Source organism: Acomys minous, assembly GCF_964271855.1.
Source record: "Acomys minous genome assembly, chromosome: 16".
Lineage (NCBI taxonomy): Eukaryota > Metazoa > Chordata > Mammalia > Rodentia > Muridae > Acomys > Acomys minous.
Genome location: NC_140498.1, coordinates 93,317,516 through 93,338,692, shown reverse-complemented (window position 1 = coordinate 93,338,692; position 21,177 = coordinate 93,317,516). Strand labels below are relative to the sequence as shown.

The 21,177-nt window shown below is 48.7% G+C and overlaps 1 protein-coding gene across 1 annotated transcript; it reads left to right on the top strand.

Moving 5' to 3' along the window:
- Window positions 1-1,978: 1,978 nt before the first annotated feature.
- COQ5 (coenzyme Q5, methyltransferase) lies at window positions 1,979-20,148 on the top strand. Its single transcript, XM_084762219.1, has 7 exons — window positions 1,979-2,214; window positions 4,782-4,931; window positions 7,041-7,262; window positions 13,138-13,244; window positions 17,519-17,607; window positions 19,225-19,336; window positions 19,417-20,148. The coding sequence occupies exons 1-7, from the start codon at window positions 2,013-2,015 to the stop codon at window positions 19,516-19,518; spliced, it is 984 nt and encodes a 327-aa protein (XP_084618345.1). The 5' UTR covers window positions 1,979-2,012; the 3' UTR covers window positions 19,519-20,148.
- The last annotated feature ends 1,029 nt before the right edge of the window (window positions 20,149-21,177 follow it).

The following is a 21,177-nucleotide window of genomic DNA, read 5'->3' as shown; positions in this document are numbered from 1 at the left end:
ACTCAGCCACTTCTATCTTTGCTTTTGCACAAGATGGTTCGTAATACATTGTCCTTTCCACACACAAAAATTAAGATGGAAGATCAAAAGGGTTTGTTTGTTTTATTTTGTTTTTTGGTTTTTCAAGGCTCTTTGTAGCCTTGGCTGTCCTGAATTCGCTTTGTAGACCAGGCTGGCCTTGAACTCACAGAGCTCTGTCTGCCTCTGCCTCCCGAGTGCTGGGATTAAAGGGGTGCGCCACCACCGCATGGTGAAAGATCAAAAGTTCAAAGCCGTTCTAGGTGACAAAGTGAGTTCAAGGCTTCGGCAACTTAGTGAAACTCTATCTCAAAATAAAAGATAAGGGCTAGCAAGATAGCTCAGTAGGCCAAAGTGCTTGCCTTTCAAGTCTGAGAATGTGAGTTCAATTCCCAGGGCTGTGGAGAGCTGACCCCTGAAAGTCATCTGCTGAGCTCCACAAAAGGACCTTGGCATGTGTATACCTACATGTGCAAACAAGTGTGCACACACGCACACACACACATCAAAAGACACAAATAAGTGGCACACACACATCAAAAAGACACCAGCGAGTCTAGGACAGCCAAAGCTACACAGGGAAACCCTGTCTTGGAAAAAAAAAAAGACACAAATAATGAAAATTTAAAAAGTAAATATGCCACAGTACATATTTATTCTAGCACTCAAGAGGCGGAGCAGGCAGATCTCTGTGAGTTCAAGGTCAGCCTGGCTACAAAGCTAGTTCCAAGACAGCCAGGGCTACACACAGAGAAGCCCTGTCTAGAAAAACAAACAGACAAACAAGAATTAAATAATTTTTTTTTTTTTTTGGTTTTTCGAGACAGGGTTTCTCTGTGTGGCCTTGGCTGTCCTGGACTCACTTTGTAGACCAGGCTAGCCTTGAACTCACAGCCCAGCTATTTAAATACATTTTTAAAAGCACTAGGATAGAGTTCAGTGGCACCACATGTTCAAGCATATGTAAAGACCTGCATCCAATTCCAAAAGCCACATAAAAATGAGTGGGAGTAATACAGGTTTGTGTCCTCAGGAAGGAACTGAACCAGGAATATTATGAGTTCAAGTCAATTCTGGATGATGTAAATTAGTTCCAGAGTTTAAAAAGTAAATCACAAGCCGGGCGGTGGTGGCGCACACCTTTAATCCCAGCACTCGGGAGGTAGAGGCAGGTGGATCGCTGTGAGTTCGAGGCCAGCGTGGTCTACAAAAGCGAGCCAGGTCAGCCAAGGCTATGGCAGAGAAACCATATCTTTTTTTTTTTTTTTTTTTTGGTCTTTTGAGACAGGGTTTCTCTGTGTATCCTTGGCTGTCCTCGAACTCACAGCGATCCGCCTGCCTCTGCCTCCCGAGTGCTGGGATTAAAGGCGTGCGCCACCACGCACGGCGAGAAACCATATCTTAAAAAAAAAAAAAAAAAGGAAATCACATGAGGCACTGTTGGATCATTATAGTGCATTTATCACCAGCACCTACATCACTAGGCTCAACCTGCACACAACTACAGCTTTAAAATATCTGACACCTCTGTACTCCACAGGCACTTGCACTCACACATACCTACCCCCACAAAACACACAATTTTATATGTGCAAATTAAAACTATTTTTTTCAAAAATCACGTAATCGTGGTCTTTTAACTACAACATGCTTCAATTTCACCCAGGTTCTGCACCAGAAAAACAAAAGTTGCAGGGCGCGGTGGAGCACTCCTGCACCTGAGTGGATCTCTGTATCGTAGTGCTGGCTAATACCAAGGGCTGGCAGGATGGACATATGGCCTCACTCCGAGCTCTGCTGATTCCTGATGAACTCTAAATTCAGTGAGGGAACACAGGAAGGGCTTTCAGGTTTTCAAATCCTAAACCAGGCGTGAGTCCAACAACAGGCGTTTCCCGGTACGTTCCATTAATGTTGTCCCTTGCCAGCAGCCGTCTCCCGGCCGGTGACGCAACCCGACGTTCTCCCCCGCCCTCGGTCGCCGGGATATCAAGATGGCGGCCCCCAGGAGCTATGTTCTCTGGCGCTACTGCAACCGAGGGTGGTCGCGGGCAACGGGAGACTGCAGGTTCCCTGGGCTTCTCAGATCCTGGCCCGGAGCCACACTGAGTGCACGGTCCTTGTCCCAAGAGAAGCGAGCCACGGAAACGCACTTCGGGTTTGAGAGTGTGTCGGAGGAGGAGAAAGGAGGCAAAGGTGACGGGGCGAGAGGGCGGGTGCAGGCACCTGTCGGTCATCGGTTTGCTTTCCTTTACCCATCTAAGGGGTCATTTAATGTCCTGTTCGCCCTGGAGCTGTGATCCCTATAGTCCCACAGTCCTGACTTCCGAGGAGCACCCCCTTCCCAGACCCAGCTTCCCTTTCCAATCTCATTTTTTTGTAACTCACATTGTAAGCATTTTGAGACGCTATACCCGGCTACTCAGTGTGTGTGTGTGTGTGTGTGTGTGTGTGTGTAAGCATTGTGAGACGTGTATGTGTGTGTGTGTAAGCATTTTGAGATGCTATACCCGGCTACGCAGTGTGTGTGTTTGTGTGTGTGTGTGTGTGTGTGTGTGTGTGTGTGTAAGCATTGTGAGACGTGTATGTGTGTGTGTGTAAGCATTTTGAGATGCTATACCCGGCTACGCGGCCGGGTGTGTGTGTGTGTGTGTGTGTGTGTGTGTGTGTGTGTGTGTCTGTGTGTCTGTGTGTGTGTCAGTCAGACTCGCTGTGTAACCTTGACTGTCCTGGAGCTTGATGTGTTGGCCAAGCTGTGCTCTAACTCACAGAAATTCAACTGCCTCTGCCTCTTGAGTGCTGGGGTTTAAGGTGTCCGCCACTGCGCCCAGCTTTCCCTCCCCTCCCCCCATTTCTCCCTTCAGTTTCCCACTAGTGATTACTGTTAATCCTTTTCTTAGGAAATAGTTAAGGGTCATCAAGAATTTGCACAATTTAAAATGGTAGCCAGGGGCTGGGAGTGTATTTCTGTCTGTAGGGTGCTTGCGTCTCACTACTGTGGCCCAGTTCAATCCCCAGCACCACGTAAATTGTGTGTGTGGTGTAAACTTGTGATCCCAGCAGTTAAGAGGTAGATGCAGGAGGATTAGAAGCTCAAGGTGGTTCTCTGTGATGCCCTGAATTTGAAGCCAGCCTCAGATATTGAGAGATACTGCCTCTACAGAGATCAATACAGAAGTGCAGCCAGCCAGTGGTGGTGCCGGCACACACTTTCAATCCCAGCACTTGGGGAGGCAGAAGCAGGCAGATCGCTGTGAGTTTCAAGACAGCCTGGTCTACATAGTGAGTTCCAGGACAGCCAGAGAGAGTTGCATAATGAGACCCTGTCTTGGGGAGGGGGGGAAATATATATGAGCCCGGTGGTGGTAGCTTGCACCTTTATGCCTTTAATCTCAGCACTTGGGAGGCAGAGGTAGGTGGATTGCTGTGAGTTCGAGGCCAGCCTGGTCTACAAAGTGAGTGTAGGACAGTCAAGGCTACACAGAGAAACTTTGTCTTGAAAAGCAACAACAACAAATATATATATAAGCCAGGCATAATGTTGTACACTTTTAATCCCAGGGAGGCAGAGGCAGAGGCAGGCGGATCTCTGGTCTACAAAGGGAGTTCCAGGACAGCCAGGGCTATACAGAGAAACCCTGTCTTGGAAGAAAAAAAAATGAAATTTTATACATATATATATTTAAAAAACCATCAGCTAGATGTAATCCCAGCATCACTAGTTCTAGATGTGCTGGGCTACATATCAAAACCCTTCCTCACCAACAAAAACAAAACAAAAAACAAAGGCTGCAGAGATGGCTTTGCAGTTAAAAGCACTTAAGGACCCAGTTTAGTTCCCAGCACTCACATGATTGTTCACAATTGAGGGTCGAGTCAACCTTCCAGAGGGCTCACCTAAGAGCATCAGAAAAACACAGATGTTTACATTATGATTCACTACAGTAGCAAAATTAGTTATGAAGTAGCAGTAAAAGCAATTTTATGCTTGGGGTCACCACAGCATGAAGAACTACCAAAGGGTCAAGGCATTAGGAAGCTGAGAACCACAGGCTCCAGTGAAGCCTCCTGGACTCACACGTGGAACCAAGAGACAAGTAAACAGTAGAAGCATCGTGCGCTGACCTGAGTGTGACCTGATCTGTGACGACACACATAAGTCTATAAAGTCGATGGCATAACTGGTCACCGATTATAACACATACCTCTTCTTTTTTTCTTTTCTTTTTTTTTTTTTTTTAAGACAGGATTTCTCTATGTAGCCTTGGCTGTGCTGAAACTCACTCTGCCTCCCAAGTGCTGGGATTACAGGCATGTGCCACCATGCCCAGCCTGACTTTCTGTGTGTGTGTGGTTTTTCTGAGACAGGGTTTCTCTGTGTAGCCTTGGCTGCCCTGAAACTCACTCTGTCGACCAGGCTGGCCTTGAACTCACATCAATCTGCCTGCCTCTGCCTCCCAAATGCTGAGATTAAAGATGTGTGCCACCTCATCCAGCCCAGCCTGACTTTTTAGCCTTTTGATACAGGGTCGTGTTGAGGGCTGAGGAAGTCCCTCTGTGGTAGGGTTCTTGCGTAGAACGTACAAGTCTCCAGCACCATGAGACCGGAAAACGTAACGTTAGGATGTATCTTGGGCCTCGGGCGATATGGCTTAGCATCACCTTGCAAAGACAGGCGCTTTGAAGAGGGAAGGCGTCCTTTTGTCCTTTTATTTGCATTTCCCCCAGATGAATCCTGCTGATCACAGTGTGCTGCCCTACAGTCTACCAGGTTTTTGAGAGCGTGGCCAAGAAGTATGATGTGATGAACGACATGATGAGTCTTGGCATCCATCGAGCGTGGAAGGATTTGCTCATCAGGAAAATGCACCCGCTGACCGGTACCCAGCTGCTCGACGTGGCTGGAGGCACAGGTAAGAATGCCTTGCTTGGGGTCCTCGCCCACCCTTAGGCTGAAGGTGGGGAGGAGAAGACAGGTGCGCACCTAACTTCTGGAGAGGTAAGCACGTTAGTCCAGAGCAGCTTTGCACCTGGGACTTTTCTTTTTCTTTTTTGGTTTTTGTTTTCGGGACAGGGTGTCTCTGTGTATCCCTGGCTGTCCTGCACTCACTCTGTAGACCAGGCTGGCCTTGAACTCACAGAGATCCACCTGCCTCTGCCTCCCAACTGCTGGGATCAAAGGCGGGTGCCAGCATGCCTGGTGTGCCTGGCCCTTTTCCAACAGCATTTTACAGAATAAAAGGTCCATGTTTTTGTGACATTTCATCTTCTGAATGACTGTTTTATCTGTTTTCATTGTTGTTTTTTTGGTGTTTGAGACTGTGTGGCCTTGGCTGGTCTTAAACTCACCGTGTAACAATCTAAGCTGCTCTTGAAACTCCTGCCTCTGCCTCCAACAGCTGGATTTACAGCCTAGGGCACCGTGCCAAACTTGTTTGTTTGTTTGTTTGTTTGTTTCCTCCTCAATGCTGGAGAATAAACCCAGGCCTTCACATACACTGCGGATCCGTGCTGTGTCACGGAGCTTTGCCTCAGCCTGTCTGTCTTCTGTCCAGCCTTTAATCTTCTTTCCTTCTGTTTGCAGAGAAGCCTTTTCTTATATTACATAAGCTATTTAGGCCACCTTCCTGCCTAATCCACCCCCACGTCAGGCATGAAAGCATATTGTAGACCTTTGTTTCCTGTTGCACACTGAGTACCCCGGAAGAGAAGTATTAAGAAAGTGAGTGTCAAGGAAGCCTTTAATCCTGGCATTTGGGAGGCTGAGGCAGGAGGATCCAAGTAAACTCAAAGCCAGCCTGGATTCCATAGTGAATGTGAAGCCAGTATAGGCTACAGATCAAGACCCTGTCTCAGAAACCAAAAAACTAGAAAGTGGAGAGATGGCTCAGTGGTTGAGAGTGTATATTCAAGACAGTACATCTTCTGTGTAGCCCTGGCTGCCCTGGAACTCACTCTGAACAGGCTGGCCTCAGACTCACAGAGATCCACCTGCCTCTGCTTCCAAGTGCTGGGATTAAAGGTGTCACCGCCGCCTGAGGTACACACTTACAGTCCTAGCCTTCAGAAGGTGGAGGCCAAAGGGACAGAAATTGTCATCCTTTGTCACATAGCAACCTTGAGCACAGCCTAGGCTGCATGAGCTCCCATCTCAAACACACAACGACACAACACCGACAGTAATAGGATGCATGCTTGGCGGAGGTGGAGGAGCACTCGCCTGGGCTCATGCTACAAATCGTAGGTTGATGTCAAGCACCACACAGCAGCAAAGTACAGCAGCCACAGATGCCAAGCGAGACGCCAGCTACACTGGGTTGGTTAGGACATGATGACAGCCCGTGGGTGTGACAGGCCTCGCTGCACAGTGATACATACATAGTTCATCCTGCAGAGTCAAAGCCGGCACATACACAGCCATCTTACACTGCCTGTGTAAAAGTGTATTTCCCTCTTGGTGTCCAGAGAACTTCCTAAGTTGCTATGTAGATCAGGCAGGCCTTTAACACAAAGATCCACCTGCTCCCCAAGCTGTGGGTTATAGGCTTGTGCTTTTTTCTTTTTTTCCCCTCCAGAGGGATCTTGTGCTGCCTTCAAACTCATTATGTAGCTGTGAGTGACCCAGTCTTCTTTCCTCCAGCCCAGGAGCTGGGATTCACAGGCACGCACTGCCATGCCTGGTGTATGCTGTGCTTGGTGTGTACCATGCCTGGTGTATGCCATGCTGGCACGGAACTCGAGCCATGAGTATGCTAGGCAAGCACCCTCCCAACTGAGCTTGCTTTAACAGGAATGAGAGCACGCATCTGTAGCCCCAGGCTCAGGAGACTGTAGCAGCGGGGTCAGGAGTTGAGGCCAGCCTAGACAACATGGACACACCTTCTTGGGGGGTGGGAGTAGGGACCCACTTTCTGTTGAAAGAAGTAGGAACATGTGTTCTCACACACAGCTCGTCTCTGGGCCTTGGGATGCTGTTTGCTTGGCTTTGTTTGCTGATCTTTCCTTCTGTTGGCTTCCTGCAGGCGACATTGCATTCCGGTTCCTCAGTTATGTTCAGGCGCAGCATCAGCGGAAACAGAGGAGACAGTTAAGGGCTCAGCAAAATTTATCCTGGGAAGAAATTGCCCAAAAGTACCAGAGTGAAGAGGATCCCTTGGGTGGTTCACTTGTCACTGTCTGTGACATCAACAGGGAGATGCTCAAGGTCGGAAAGCAGAAAGCCTTGGACCAAGGATACACAGCTGGTGAGTCCCTCAGCAGACACAGGCAGTGTTCTCATGTGTATAAAGTAAGGTGATGCACATCAAATGCTGAACTGTTTAGGGGTACAGCTTCTGGAAGTGTGACCAGTCAGCAGAGGCTTGGAGGCACTTTTGTTTTGTTTTGTGGGGAGGTGGGGTGGGATGTGGTTTACTTTATTGAGTGTTTGTTTGTTTGTCTGTTTGTTTGTTTTGAAATAGGGTCTCTCTGTGTAGCCTTGGCTGTCCTGGACTCGCTTTGTACACCAGGCTAGCCCTGAACTCACAATGATCCACCTGCCTCTGCCTCCGAGTGCTGGGATTAAAGGCCTTTATTGAGTTGTTGTTTTTGTTTGTTTGTTTGTTTGTTTTGTTTTGTTTTTTTCAAGACAGGGTTTCTCTGTGTAGCCTTGACTGTCCTGGACTCACTTTGTAGTCCAGCTGGCCTCGAACTCACAGCGATCCACCTGCCTCTACCTCCCGAGTGCTGGGATTAAAGGCGTGCACCACCGCGCCCAGCCCTTTATTGAGTTTTTATACCTCTACCTCCCTTTCAACTTTTTTTTTTTTTTTGGCTGTCCTGGACCCCCTTTGTAGACCACTTGGCAAACCACAGCCACAGGAACCAGCAGCATCAGGGGAACTGCAGCCATCACAAGCCGCTTAGGGCTCTCCTATTCATCCCCCTCCAGAGCCCCCAGACTTGCAAACATAAACTTCCTGCAGCTGGCAGAAGGCACACCCCTCCATGAGCAGGACAGTCCTAGTCAGCGGCTGTGGACAGTGTGAAACTGCTCCACACCCCGCACCTGGGATTAAAACTAAAGCACGTTCTCATAACAACTGGGTTTTCTTTTCTTTTTGTTTCTGTTTTTCGGGACAAGGTCTTTCTGTGTATCCTTGGCTGTCCTGGACTCACTTTGTACACCAGGCTGGCCTCGAACTCACAGCGATCCACCAGCCTCTGCCTCCCAAGTGCTGGGATTAAAGGCGTGCGCCATCGCCGCCACCGCCATCACCGCCACCACCCGGCCATAACTGGGTTTTCAAAGAAACCAGAACTCTCACTACGGGAGCTGAGCACAGCTCCTTAGTCTGCTCCAGAATCTGAGCAACATGCTAAGCTTGAGAGACAGCCTTGTGTGGCCCACAGAGCTTAAGGACCTTTTTTAGTTGTAATTGTTCTTTAATGTAAATAGGTGTTTAGTTGTACATGTGTCTCTACAGCATGAGGGTCCCTGGTCCCTTCAGAGTCCAGAAGAGGGCATCAGTTCTCCTAGAACTGGAGTTGTAGGTGGTTGTGAGCCTACTGGGTGCTGGGACTCAAACTCAGGACCTCTGCAAGAGCCGCCAGTGCTCTTAACTGCTGAGCTATCTCTCCAGCCATATTTAATTGTGGTTTGTTTGTTGTTGGCTTTTGTTTTTGTTTTTTGTTTGTTTGTTTTTTTTTCTTCAAGACAGGGTTTCTCTATGTAGCCTTGTCTGACCTGGACTCACTCTGAAGACCATGCAGGCTTCCAACTCACAGAGATCTGAGTGCTGGGATTAAAGGCGTGTGCCAGCATACCTGGTTTAATTGTGGTTTTTATTTATATGGGGTGTTAAGGGAATTATGCTGGTACCACAGTAGTCCTGTGGAGGTCAGAGAACAACTTGTGGGAATTGGTTCTCTCCTTCCATTATGTTGATCCTGGGCACTGGACTCAGTGTCATTAGGGTTGGCAGTGACCACTTTTACCCATCGAACCATCTCACTGACCCTAAGAATATTCTTTTTTAAGTTTTTTTTTTGTTGTGTTTTGAGACATGATTGTGTGTGTGCGTGCGCACGTGTGTGTAGGTTTCTCTGTGTAGCCTTGGCTGTCCTAGACTCACTTTGTAGACCAGGCTGGCCTTGAACTCACAGCAATCCACCTGCCTCTGCCTCCCGAGTACTGGGATTAAAGGCATGTGCCACCACATCTGGCTCTTTTTGTTTTGTTTTTCCCGAGACAGGGTCTCTCTGTGTAGCCTTGGCTGTCCTGGACTCACTTTGTAGACCAGGTTGGCCTCGAACTCACAGCGATCCACCAGCCTCTGCCTCCCAAGTGCTGGGATTAAAGGTGTACGCCACCACGCCCGGCCACATCTGGCTCTTTTACTTTCTTTTTAAATATTTTTCCAGCACTGGGAGTTGAACCCAGCTTCTTGCACATGCTGGCTGTGCTACCACTGATTTTACATCTGGCCATTGAATATTTCAAAATACTTGCCCTAGGGCTGGAGAGATGGCTCAGTGGTTAAGAGTGCCACCTGCTCTTCCAGAGGTCCTGAGTTCAATTCCCAGCAACCACATGGTGGCTCACAACCACCTATAATGTAATCTGATACCCTCTTCTGCAGATAAAGCACTCATATGCAATAAATAAAATAAATAAATCTTTAAAAACAAAACAAAACGAAACTACTTGCCCTAGCCAGGCGTGTTGGTACATACATTTAATCCCAGAACTTGAGAGGTAAAAGCAGGTAGATCTCTGTGAGTTTGAGGCCAGCCTTGTCTACGTCGTGAGTTCTAAGCTAGCGCAGGCTATGTAGTGAGACCATCTTAAACAAGCTACAACAAAAGCTTCCCTTTGATATTTGCAAGTTCATTAATGGTGCTGGATGTCTTGCCCTCTTGACGCCGCTTTCCCACTGCTGGCTGACTCTTCCATACCAGCAAGGTGGTGCAGGCAGCCAGAGAGACAGGGGCACAGCAGAGAGAGAGAGAGAGACAGGGGCACAGCAGAGAGAGACAGAGGCACAGCAGAGAGACAGGGGCACAGCAGAGAGACAGGGGCACAGCAGAGAGAGACAGGGGCACAGCAGAGAGAGACAGAGGCACAGCAGAGAGACAGGGGCACAGCAGAGAGACAGGGGCCAGCAGAGAGACAGGGGCACAGCAGAGAGAGACAGGGGCACAGCAGAGAGACAGGGACACAGCAGAGAGAGACAGGGGCACAGCAGAGAGACAGGGACACAGCAGAGAGAGACAGGGGCACAACAGAGAGAGACAGGGGCCAGCAGAGAGACAGGGACACAGCTCAGTGTCCCTGGGCAACGACAGCATTGCTCGCTCCCCCTCCCCCACTGGCTATTTTAGGCCAGTTCTTTTCTCTTCCTCCTCCTCATACACCAAGAAGGAGCTGCCTAGACGAAGTGCAGCCCACTTGGCCTTCATGATGAAGAACTCTTTGTCAGCCCTCCACACTGGTCAGAAGGCATCACTAGACAAAGGCACTGTGTCTCACTCCCACTGCCGAGTGTATTTCCCTTCTCAGCTGCTCAACCACCAGGAATGGAAGACAGACAATGAAATGATAGGTGAAGTTCCATTTCTGGAACCGTCTCTTCCATAGTGTAGCTATGGACCTGCTTAGGAATCTGTTGTTATTTGAGACAGGACGTCACATTCCCCAGGCTGGCTGGTGAGGCTGGCCTGCGTGCCTGGTAATCAGTCCTACCTCTACTTGCTGATTATGGAAGGAAAACTAAAGCCACTTGCGGTCTTTAAGCTGGGTCTGGAGATGGCTCAGCGGCTGAGAGGGCACTGCTCCTGCGGTGGCTTCCCAGCACCCAAATGGCAGCGTATCACCCCCTCAAGCTGCAGCTCCAGGACCTCCAGCACCTGCTCCGACCTCTGTGGGCTCCTCATGTGTGGTGCACTTACATCCACTCAGGCACACAATGTACACACTAAAGAACAAACAGACAAGCCTGCCGTGGTGGCGCATGCTTTTAATCCTAGCACTCGGAAGGCAGAGGCAGGTGGATTGCTATGAGTTCGAGGCCAGCCTGGTCTACAAAGCGAGTCCAGGACAGCCAAGGCTACACAGAGAAACCCTGTCTCAAAAAACCAAAAAAAAAAAAAAAAAAAAAAAAGTAAACAAAACCAAACCTTTGAACTACATGGTTGGATCTGTCTTTTGCTAATATTATCCAACATCTAGACAGCTAGTCAGACTCTAGTATGGCTCCTGATAAAGTGTGGTGGTGTGCTGTTGTGATCAGAGCACTCAGGAGACAGACGCAGGTGGGCCTCTGTGAGTTCAAAGCCAGCCTGGACTACAAAGCAAGTTCCAGACTAGCCAAGACTCAAAAAAAAAAAAAGGGGGGGCGGGGGGAGAAAAAGCTTCAGTGACCAAACAAAGGAGCTTTGATTGATTAGTTGATTTCTTCTTTTCTTTTCGAGATAGGGTTCCTCTGTGTAGCCTTGGCTATTCTGGACTCACTTTGTAGACCAGGCTGGCTTCAAACTCACAGAGGCCCACCTGCCTCTGCCTCTCGAGTGCTGGGATTAAGGTGTGCGCCATCACCCGGCTCTATTTATTTATTTTTATCTTACATACATTGGTGTTTTGTCTTCATGTATATCTGTGGAGGTGCTATATCTCCTGGGACAGAAGTTACAGACAGTTGTGAGCGGCCATGTGGGGGCTGGGAACTGAACCTGGGTCCTCTGGAAGAGCCACCTGTGCTCTTAACCACTGAGCCATCTCTCCAGCGCCCACAGGTGGTGGTGGGGGGGCGGGCAAGATAAAGATTAGAGGAGACAGAAGGCTGATGAGCTTTTGTGAGTTGCTGTCCTTGCAGGTGAGCTCAGACGGGCGAGCCTGGTTAGCAGCCGTGTTTCTGGCGATGTCGGAGGAAGCGCTGGAGGCCTCAGGTGTCTGGCTTCACAGGTTGCCTTCCACTTGGGTGTAGGAACTGAGTGTGAGAACTCCACTGTGGCTTCCAGTCTAGTCTCCTGGGACCTGTTGCAAGAGTCCAAACAGTAGCCTCTTGTAACATGTATGTGACAGTATTGGGGTCCTTTAAGTTAATTTGCCCATTTTGTGTCTGTCTGTGCCTCTGCCTGCCCTAGTGCTGGGATTACAGGAGTGCGCCACCACCACCCCACCATATTTTCTTTTTTATTTTATATTTATGATTTGCTTGCGTATATGTATCGTCTCTAAGTACATGCCTGGTGTCCAAACACATAAGTAAATAAAAAACTGAAACCAAAGCTAGGCATGGTGGCTCACACCTGTAATCCCAGCACTCGGGAGGCAGAGGCAGACAGGATAACTGTGAGTTCGAGGCCAGCCTGGTCTACAAATCAAATCCAGGACAGCCAGGGGTACACAGAGAAACCCTGTCTCAAAAAAACAAAGCAGCCGGGTGTGGTGGCGCACGCCTTTAATCCCAGCACTCGAGAGGCAGAGGCAGGTGGATCATTGTGAGTTCGAGGCCAGTCTGGTCTACAAAGTGAGTCCAGGAGGACAGCAAAGACTACACAGAGAAGCCCTGTCTTGAAAAACCAAAAAACCAAACCAAAACAAAGAAACAAACAAACACCTGAAACCAGGAATATTCAAGAATGTGTCCCAGGGCTGGGAGTGTCCTCCGCGGCAGAATGCATACACAATCTATGTGAGGCTCTGGGTTGAGGTCTTCACACCTTAGGGCCTGGGCTCCGCCACAGGGCCACCTATGCTGCACCTGTTTGGGTAGGCCTAGATGCTAGCCCAGAGCCCAGAGCCCAGAGTGCCAGAGTTTGTTCTCCAGCACCGAGAGAGAGAACGTGCTGCCAGGCAGCCTGTCCCCAGGTAACTCAGGCCCTCAAAATTGGAGGCCTGCAGTGGAGAAGGCGGTAACTCCCAAGCCCATGGCCTCCACAACACCAAACGGGCCTTGCGCTCTCTCTCACTTCAATTCTGACATTCCTGAGACTTGGCATCCTGGGCTCTGTCATTGGACCCTCCCCACCACAAGCCACGCACTTTTATTTGGCCTCCCACAGAATCCTCAGATTCACTGCTCTGGTGCACAGGAATAGCCGGCTAGACTTACACCCAGAGCCGCTTCTGTCTTCCAGGACTGGCGTGGGTACTGGGAGACGCTGAAGAGCTGCCCTTTGATGACGACAGATTCGATGTTTACACCATTGCGTTTGGCATCCGGAACGTCACACACATTGACCGGGTATGCATAGCTGTGTGGTCAGCTTCAGGGACCTGAGGGTAAAGGTTCCCCTGGAGCGGACCTGCCCGACTGAGGCAAGATGATTCTCTTTTGGGCCCAGTACTTAAGAGGAGTGACTACTTTAAGCATAGAGGTTTCCTTCTCCTTATCCTCCTCAGTGTATTTGTGTGTGTGTGTGTGTGTATGTGTGTGTGTGTGTGTGCGTGTGCATGCACATGCTGGTATGCTGGCCCTATGCAGCATGGCTTCTACATAGGTGCTAAGGATTTGAATTTAGATCTTACTTCCACAGCAAGTGCTCTTTCTTCCCCACTGAGCTATCCCCACAGCCCTCTTCTCCTTTACATATATTGATGTATATGTGTGTGTGCCTGTGTGAGTCTGTGTGCATCATGTGTATGCAGGTGCCCTGGAGGCCAGAGGGTATTGGATCCTCTGGAGCTGGAGTTATAGGCAGTTAGAAACCATCTCATGTGGGTGCTAGGGACTTGAACCTGGGTCCTCTGTATGAGCAGTGTTTTCAGCACTGAGCCATCTCTCCCATCCCAGGGGGTTTCTTCTTCCTTCCTTCTTTCTTCTCCCCCCTCACCCCCCAGGCAGATTCCCAGCACAGATCTCGGTTGCTGAGGTCAGCACTGCATTGCTCTATGTGGTTGGACCTGCCAAGGCACTTCCTGTTGCCTCGTGGGAAGCTGTGTGAATTTGCAGGCCAAAGGCACGATCAGACAGAAAATGGCACACAGGTGCTCTGTGGGCAGAAGGGAGCACTATAGCTCCTCTGCAGAGAGACAGGGTTTCTCTGTGTAGCCTTGGCTGTCCTGCACTCACTCTGTAGACCAGGCTGCCCTCAACTCAAAACTCACAGTGATCCATCTGCCTCAGCCTCCCATGTGCTGGGATTAAATGTGTGTGCTACCACGCCTGGCTGTGAGAAGGGTGCTCTTCTTCTTCTTTTTTTTTTTTTAAGATTTATTTATTATTTATACAGTATTCTGCCCACACATGTGCCTGTCCATCACAAGAAGGCACCAGATCTCATTACAGGAGGTTGTGAGCCACCTTGTGGTTGCTGGGAATCGAACTCGGGACCTTGGGAAGAACAGATGGTGCTCTGAACCTCTGAGCCATCTCTCCAGTCCAATTCTTCTTCTTCCTTTTTTTTTTTTTTTAAGATTTATTTATTATGTATACAATATGCATCAGATCACATGATAGATGATTGTGAGCCACCATGTGGTTGCTGGGAATTGAACTCAGGACCGCTGGAAGAGCAGTCAGTGCTCTTAACTGCTGAGCCATCTCTCCAGCCCCCAAGAAGGGTGCTCTTCTTTTTTTTTTTCTTTTTGTTTGTTTGTTTGTTTTTCGAGACAGGGTTTCTCTGTGTAGCTTTGGCTGTCCTGGACTCTCTTTGTAGACCGGGCTGGCCTCGAACTCACAGCGATCCGCCTGCCTCTGCCTCCCGAGTGCTGGGATTAAAGGCGTGCGCCACCACGCCCGGCGAAGGGTGTTCTTCTTAAGTGTTTCTTTTTCAGTTTTTCGAGACAGGGTCTCTCTGTATAGCCTTGGCTGGTCTGGACTCTCTTTGTAGACCAAGCTAGCCTTGAACTCACAGCGATTCCACTGCTTCTGCCTCCCGAGTGCTGGGATTAAAGGGGTGCACGCCACCGCGCCCAGCAAAGGGCGCTCTTTTTGATAGGACTTCAGCTCCTTACCCACCAGAGGCTGTCTGAAGCACTGGGAGGCTGCCTGCCGGAGACCGATGTCTTCTCTGTGGGTGGGCTGCCACTGTCGGACTCTGTGGGTGGGCTGCCACTGTCAGACTACTCTACTTTTTGGTGCAACATCCTTTGAGTGCTCTGGTGCTCTGTTTTGAATATAGATAGTATTCTCCAAAAGACCCAACGGTGACACTGTTGAGAGGGCCTATGGACCTTTAGGTGGGGCCTGTGGGAACCTGTCTAGTGTTTCCCTAAGCCTTCTCTCCTTTTTTCCTCCTTCTCTCCCTCCCTATTTTTTTTTTCCTCTCCCTGACTTTCCCCTCTCTCTGTCACCTCTTTCCCTCTATTACTTGGAAACCAAGATGGAAAGTACAGGTTAGCTGGGCAGTGTTGGCACACACCTTTAATCCCAGCACTCGGGAGGCAGAGGCAGAGGGATCTACATGAGTTTGAAGCCAGCCTGGTCTACAGTGTGAGCTCCAGGACAACCAGGGATACACAGAGAAACCCTTGTAAAACAACAAAAAGAGAAAGAGAAAGGACAGGGTTGATAGATACACTTGCTATTAAACCAAACAAGCTGAGTTCAACCCCCAGGACAACAAGGCGGAAGGAAAAAACCAACTGCTCTACATCGTGAGAACTTTGGTTTCTTTGAGAAACTCAGAAATATTATGGGAACATGTTTTTATTCTAGTCCCAAGTGTGGGATATGGGGCTGCTTCAGATGGTCCCCAGCCACCGACTGCTGGGCAGCCAGCAGCGCACTGCGTAGCTTGCTTCTTAGGGCCCTCCTGCGCCTGTGCACAGTTTGTAATTGTTCGTATGAAACCTGTTTTTGCCAGTTGCTGTGCTCACGCCTGTGACCCAGCACTCAGGAGGCAGAAGCAGAAGGGGCATTGCACGTTCAAGGCCACAGGAGGCCACGTTCTGAGTTAGCTCTCGGCTCACAGCCAGGGGCAGGGCAAGTCTATCTGTCAAAAACAAAATGACATACCTTGTGAATGGGATCGAGGTTCAAGACTGTGTCAGTGAGCGCTCCCCTCCCCGCCGACTGCTGGCCGCTGTGCTTCCTCTCCCACACAATCCCCAGGTCCTCATGCATCTTTGTAAAGATGCTTCATGGGTCTTTAGTGTGTCTGTTACAGTCAGGCATGGTGACCTATGCCTGTAGCCCCGTGCTTCAGAGAGGTGGGGAGATGCCCCCAGGAGAGTGCTTGCTTTCCATGCAGGAAGATCAGGACTACAAGGTTTGTGCGGCAAGCACATTACCTACTGAACCATCTCTTGGTCCTAATTTCCTTTCTTTTTAATCTAAGTATTAGCATGCTAACATTCCCTCGTTACACTGCCGTGGCTTTTCTGAGACAGGACCCAGAGCATCCTAAATCCAGTAAGTAGTTGGTGCTGGCCTTGCACGCCTGCTCTTCACAGAGTGCTGCGACTGTGGTGGTTCCTCACATCCAGTACATTGCAATTTTGACTTTAAAGTCAGGACGCAAGGGTAGGCAGATCTCTGTGAGGTTGATGCTAAGTTGGTCTACACAGCGAGTTCCAGCCCAGCTGGGGCTACATAATGAGACCTTGTCTCAAATAAATACATACTTAGGAAAGGGCCAGATGTGCGCTGGGGTTGCAGCTAAGGGTAGAGCCTTACAACCCTCTGTGCTCAGTCTCCCAAGCAGCTGGGGTTACAGGCCTGGGCCATTGGTCAGGCTCTTATGGTGATTTTTCTCTATGTTGTCAAAAAAGAAAAAAAAAATCCACAAAAACCTCATAGCCATAGTGGTGCCACCTTTAGTCTCACCACCTTGGAGGCAGGTGGATCACTGTGAGTTCGAGGCCAGCCTGGTCTACAAAGTAAGTCCAGGACAGCCAGGGCTACACAGAGAAACCCTGTCTCAAAAAACAACAAAAAAAAAATAAAATAAAATGAATTATCAACATACATGTCATTTTCTCTCATAGTTTCCTTCAGTTGAAATTGTTGTGTTGGAGTCTGGAGAGCTGGCTCAATGGCTGATCTTTCAGAGGACCCAGGCTCTATTCCCAACCCACATGGTAGCTCACACCTGTCTCTAACTCCAGTTCCAGGGGATACGATGCCCTCTCTGGCCTCTACGGGCATTGGGCACACATGTGGTACACAGACATACCTGCAGGCGCAACACCCACACATGTAAGAAGTTTGTAAACAAAAATCACTTAATGGAGGAGTCACAGTCATTAAAGTGACTCTGAGCCAAAACGCAAAACTATCTTCACAGGGCTGTGCCCATCTGCCCTTATCAGCACCCATCAGCCTATATCAGTGCCCATCTGGCCCGCATCAGCACCCATCAGCCTATATCAGTGCCCATCTGGCCCACATCAGCACCCATCTGCCTGTATCAGCAGCTTTCTTCGGAATGTGGTTACCCCACTACTTTGTGACTCCTAAGGATGTGAAAGGGAGTTAACAGGGGATGTTTACAATGTACATAGGACCAAAACCAGCCTCCACCTCTGGGACCTCAGGAGCTCTCTGCTCAGGCTTTTCTTCTCCCTCTCTCCCAGGCTCTCCAGGAAGCCCATCGGGTCCTAAAGCCAGGAGGACGGTTTCTCTGTCTGGAGTTTAGCCAAGTGAATGACCCCCTCATATCCAGGTTAGCATTGATACTAGGGCTTTATCAGCTTGCCCCTCAAAAGGTTCCCCACCCCAAAATGGATAGAAAAGAGCCAGTAAGCTCAAAGCACCTGATTTTGTAAGTTCAGAGGCCCCAAAGCACCTGAAGAAGTCAGTGAGTCCTAAGTGAAAATGTCATGCGTGGTGGCACACTCTTTTAATAATAATCCTCAGGAGGCAGAGGCAGGCGGATCACTGTGAGTGTGAGGCCAGCCTGGTCTACAAAATGAGTCTAGGACAACCAGGACTACAACAAAAAAACAAAACCAAAAAAAAAAAAAAAAAAAAAAAGAAAGGGAAAATGCTTAAGCCAGAAAAGTCCCTGCTAGCACCCAGAGGCCCAGTTGATCCACATGTTTTTTGTTTGACTTATAGTTTGTTTTGTTTTGTATTTTGTTTTTGTTGTTGTTTTTGTCTTTTAAATTTAATAGCCTAGGGTAGTGGTGCACACCTGTAATCCCAACACTCAGATGGCTGAGGCAAGAGGAGCGCCTCAAGTTCAGCACTTCCCTGGTCTATATATGAGTTCCAGGCCAGGCTAGCCTACAGAATGAGACTACCTCAAACCCATGCTCTGCCCGCATGCACAGCTGCAGGCCAGACGAGGGCACCAGATCTCATTACAGATGGTTGTGAGCCACCATGAGGTTGCCGGGAATTGAACTCAGGACCTCTGGAAGAGCAGACAGTGCTCTCAACCTCTGAGCCATCTCTCCAGCCCAGAGGTCTCACAAACTTGATAGAGCAGACTTCCTCACGTAGGCGTCAAAGGTGGAGCTAGCGCCTGCTCCCGTAGTCTGATGCTTTGTCATGCACTGCGGCCTCTTGGCCTTACTCTTGGCCTACTTGCCTTGTTTCAGGTACTTACTTGACCCCTGTAGACATCTGAGCCTGTGACCCCTGGCTTACACCTTCCCGATTACTATTAAGGGATGGGATCAAGCATATCTTTCTTTTCTTTCTTTCTTTCTTTCTTTTTTTTTTAAGATTTATTTATTTATTATTATGTATATAGTGTTCTGCCTGCATGTACACCTACAGTCCAGAAGACCACATCAGATCACATCAGAGATAGTTGTGAGCCACCATGTGGTTGCTGGGAATTGAACTCAGGACCTTTGGAAGCGCAGGCGGCCCTCTTAACAACTGAGCCATCTCTCCAGCCCACATCTTTCTTTTTTGTTTTTTCACAAAAAGTTTTCTCTGTGAAGCCCTGGCCGTCCTGGAGCTCATTTTGTAGACCAAGCTGGCCTCGAACATAGAGATCTGCCTATCTCTGCCTCCCGAGTGCTGGAATTAAAGACATGCCAACTGCCTCTTAGTGGGTTTTTTTTGTTGTTGTTTTGTTTTAGTTTTTCAAGACAGTTTCTCTGTGTATCCCTGCCTGTCCCAGAATGACTCTATAGACCAGGCTGCCTTGAACACACAGATCTGCCTGCCTCTGCCACCATATCTAGCTACAGCAAGCACTCTTAACTACTGAGCCATCTCTTCAGCCCACCCCCCACACACACACACTTCTCTTTGTTACTGGTGGAGAGGCCAGGGAATAAACCTGCTGTAACTTTTTTGGTTTTTTGGTTTTTTTTTTTTTCAGGCTTTATGACTTGTACAGCTTCCAGGTCATTCCTGTTATTGGTGAGGTCATTGCGGGAGACTGGAAGTCTTACCAGTACCTTGTAGAGAGTATCCGGAAGTTCCCAAATCAGGTACAAAGCTTTTGTGACTTACAACAACGGCCCCCAAAGCTGAAACCTAAGCATCCTATGAGTCTTTTCTTGTGTTTTAGGAAGAGTTCAAGGAGATGATTGAAGATGCGGGCTTCCAGAAGGTGACCTACGAAAACCTGACTACAGGAATCGTAGCCATCCACTCTGGCTTCAAACTTTAGCTCCTGTTCTGTTGCGGAGCATGGGCCAGTCGTTTCTGCTGAAGCCTGGAACTGGAAGTTATCTCCCTGATGAGACAGTAGCTGAGCATCCGTCTCCTCTTTAGGTTGTGAAACCTTGGGTTCGTGTTCTGCATTGACTAGTCTCAAAAAAGGAGGAGACAAATTCCTGCCGGTTTTTGCAGCTCTCATTAGTAGCTGCCCAGGCTGCCCAGGCCTTCTCCCAGAAATGCCTGGCCTAGTTTTTACTGAACTCCTGCTCACACTTAGCTGTGCAGTGTGGGAGTCAGGTAAAACCAACACTAATCTGTTTTGAAGCTTTTCTGTAGCTTCTCCATCACAGATGTTTTCCAGAGGGGGTAACGGATCATTGGAACGCAAGGATGATTTGAACCAACCCTTCAGAATCGAATCTAGGGCCAGAAGCGAGGTCTAAGTGTGATGCTGGCAATATTGGAACCTCGGGCTGGTGAGGTGCTCGGTGGTGAGCATGCAGGAGAACAGGGCTGAGGGGCAGCTCATGGGAGAGCACATGGGAGGGCCTGTTGAGGCCCTGGGCTTGATGCTGATCACCAGAAGCAAGCAAACAAAAGTAAGATTTTGTGAAGCAGTAAAGTTTACAATTTGGGTGATTTTTGTTACTCTTTATTGGAGGAGGTGACACAAATGCTTGTCTGCGTCCTTTCACCAGTCCTTGGCACCAAGAAACCATCCTCGGTGTCCAACACCATGAGGCTTGGCTAACGGAGCTTCTTGTCAGAATATATGATTCAGAAAAAAAAAAAAGAAAGAAAGAAAGAAAGGAAAGAAAGAAAAAGAGAAAGGAAGAAAGGAAAGGAAGAGGGTGGGGAAGGAAATTATTTATAGCGGGGTTAGGAGATGGCTCAGTGGATAAGAGCATTTGCTGCATATGCAAGCTGAGCTCACCTCCCAGCACATACACGGTTTACAACTGTCTGTAACTTGTACTAGGGGATCTAGTGCCCCCTTTTGACTCTGGGCACTGTGCGCACACATAGAAAGTAAAATAAAAGCCAGGTGTAGTGGCACACACCTTTAATCCCAGCACTCTGGAGGCAGAGGCAGGCGGATCGCTGTGAGTTCAAGGCCAGCCTGGTCTACAAACCGAGTCCAGGACAGCCAAGGATACATAGAGAGACCTTGTCTTGAAAAACCTAAAAAAAGAGAGAGAGAGAGAGAGAGAGAGAAGAAAAGAAAAAAAAAGTAAAATAAGTATCAAAGATATTTATTTAGGAGTCCTGAATGATGACACAAAACTGCAGTCTCAGCACTAAGGAGGGAGGCCACAAGCCAAGTCCACAGAGCAGGTTCCAGGCCAGCTAGGGCTGTGTGCTGAGCTCATACTTACCCCAAAAAACATAAAACAATTACCTTGCATATAGCCTACCCCCTCCAGTATTCAAGAATGGGTCTGGGCAGAGATTGTCCTCGGTAGAGTTGCAAAGAGGTTTTATATGTATTCTGAACATGGTATTTAGTATTAAGCCTTGCTAAGAAATTGCAGAACCCAGTCTGGTGTGGCAGTGCACACTTGTAATCCCACCACTCAGGAGGCTGAGGCCAGTAGGCTGTATACAAAGACCTGTTTAAAAAAATAAAAAAAAGTCAAGGTTATCTAGGAGCGTCAGCCGTTGCATTTTG

Bases quoted from the DNA above. Each gene is read 5' to 3' on its own strand.
- COQ5 (XM_084762219.1), top strand. From the start codon at position 2,013: ATGGCGGCCCCCAGGAGCTATGTTCTCTGGCGCTACTGCAACCGAGGG. The intron at 2,215-4,781 runs GTGACGGGGCGA...GCTGCCCTACAG, and splicing joins GGAGGAGAAAGGAGGCAAAG to TCTACCAGGTTTTTGAGAGC. The intron at 4,932-7,040 runs GTAAGAATGCCT...GGCTTCCTGCAG, and splicing joins CGACGTGGCTGGAGGCACAG to GCGACATTGCATTCCGGTTC.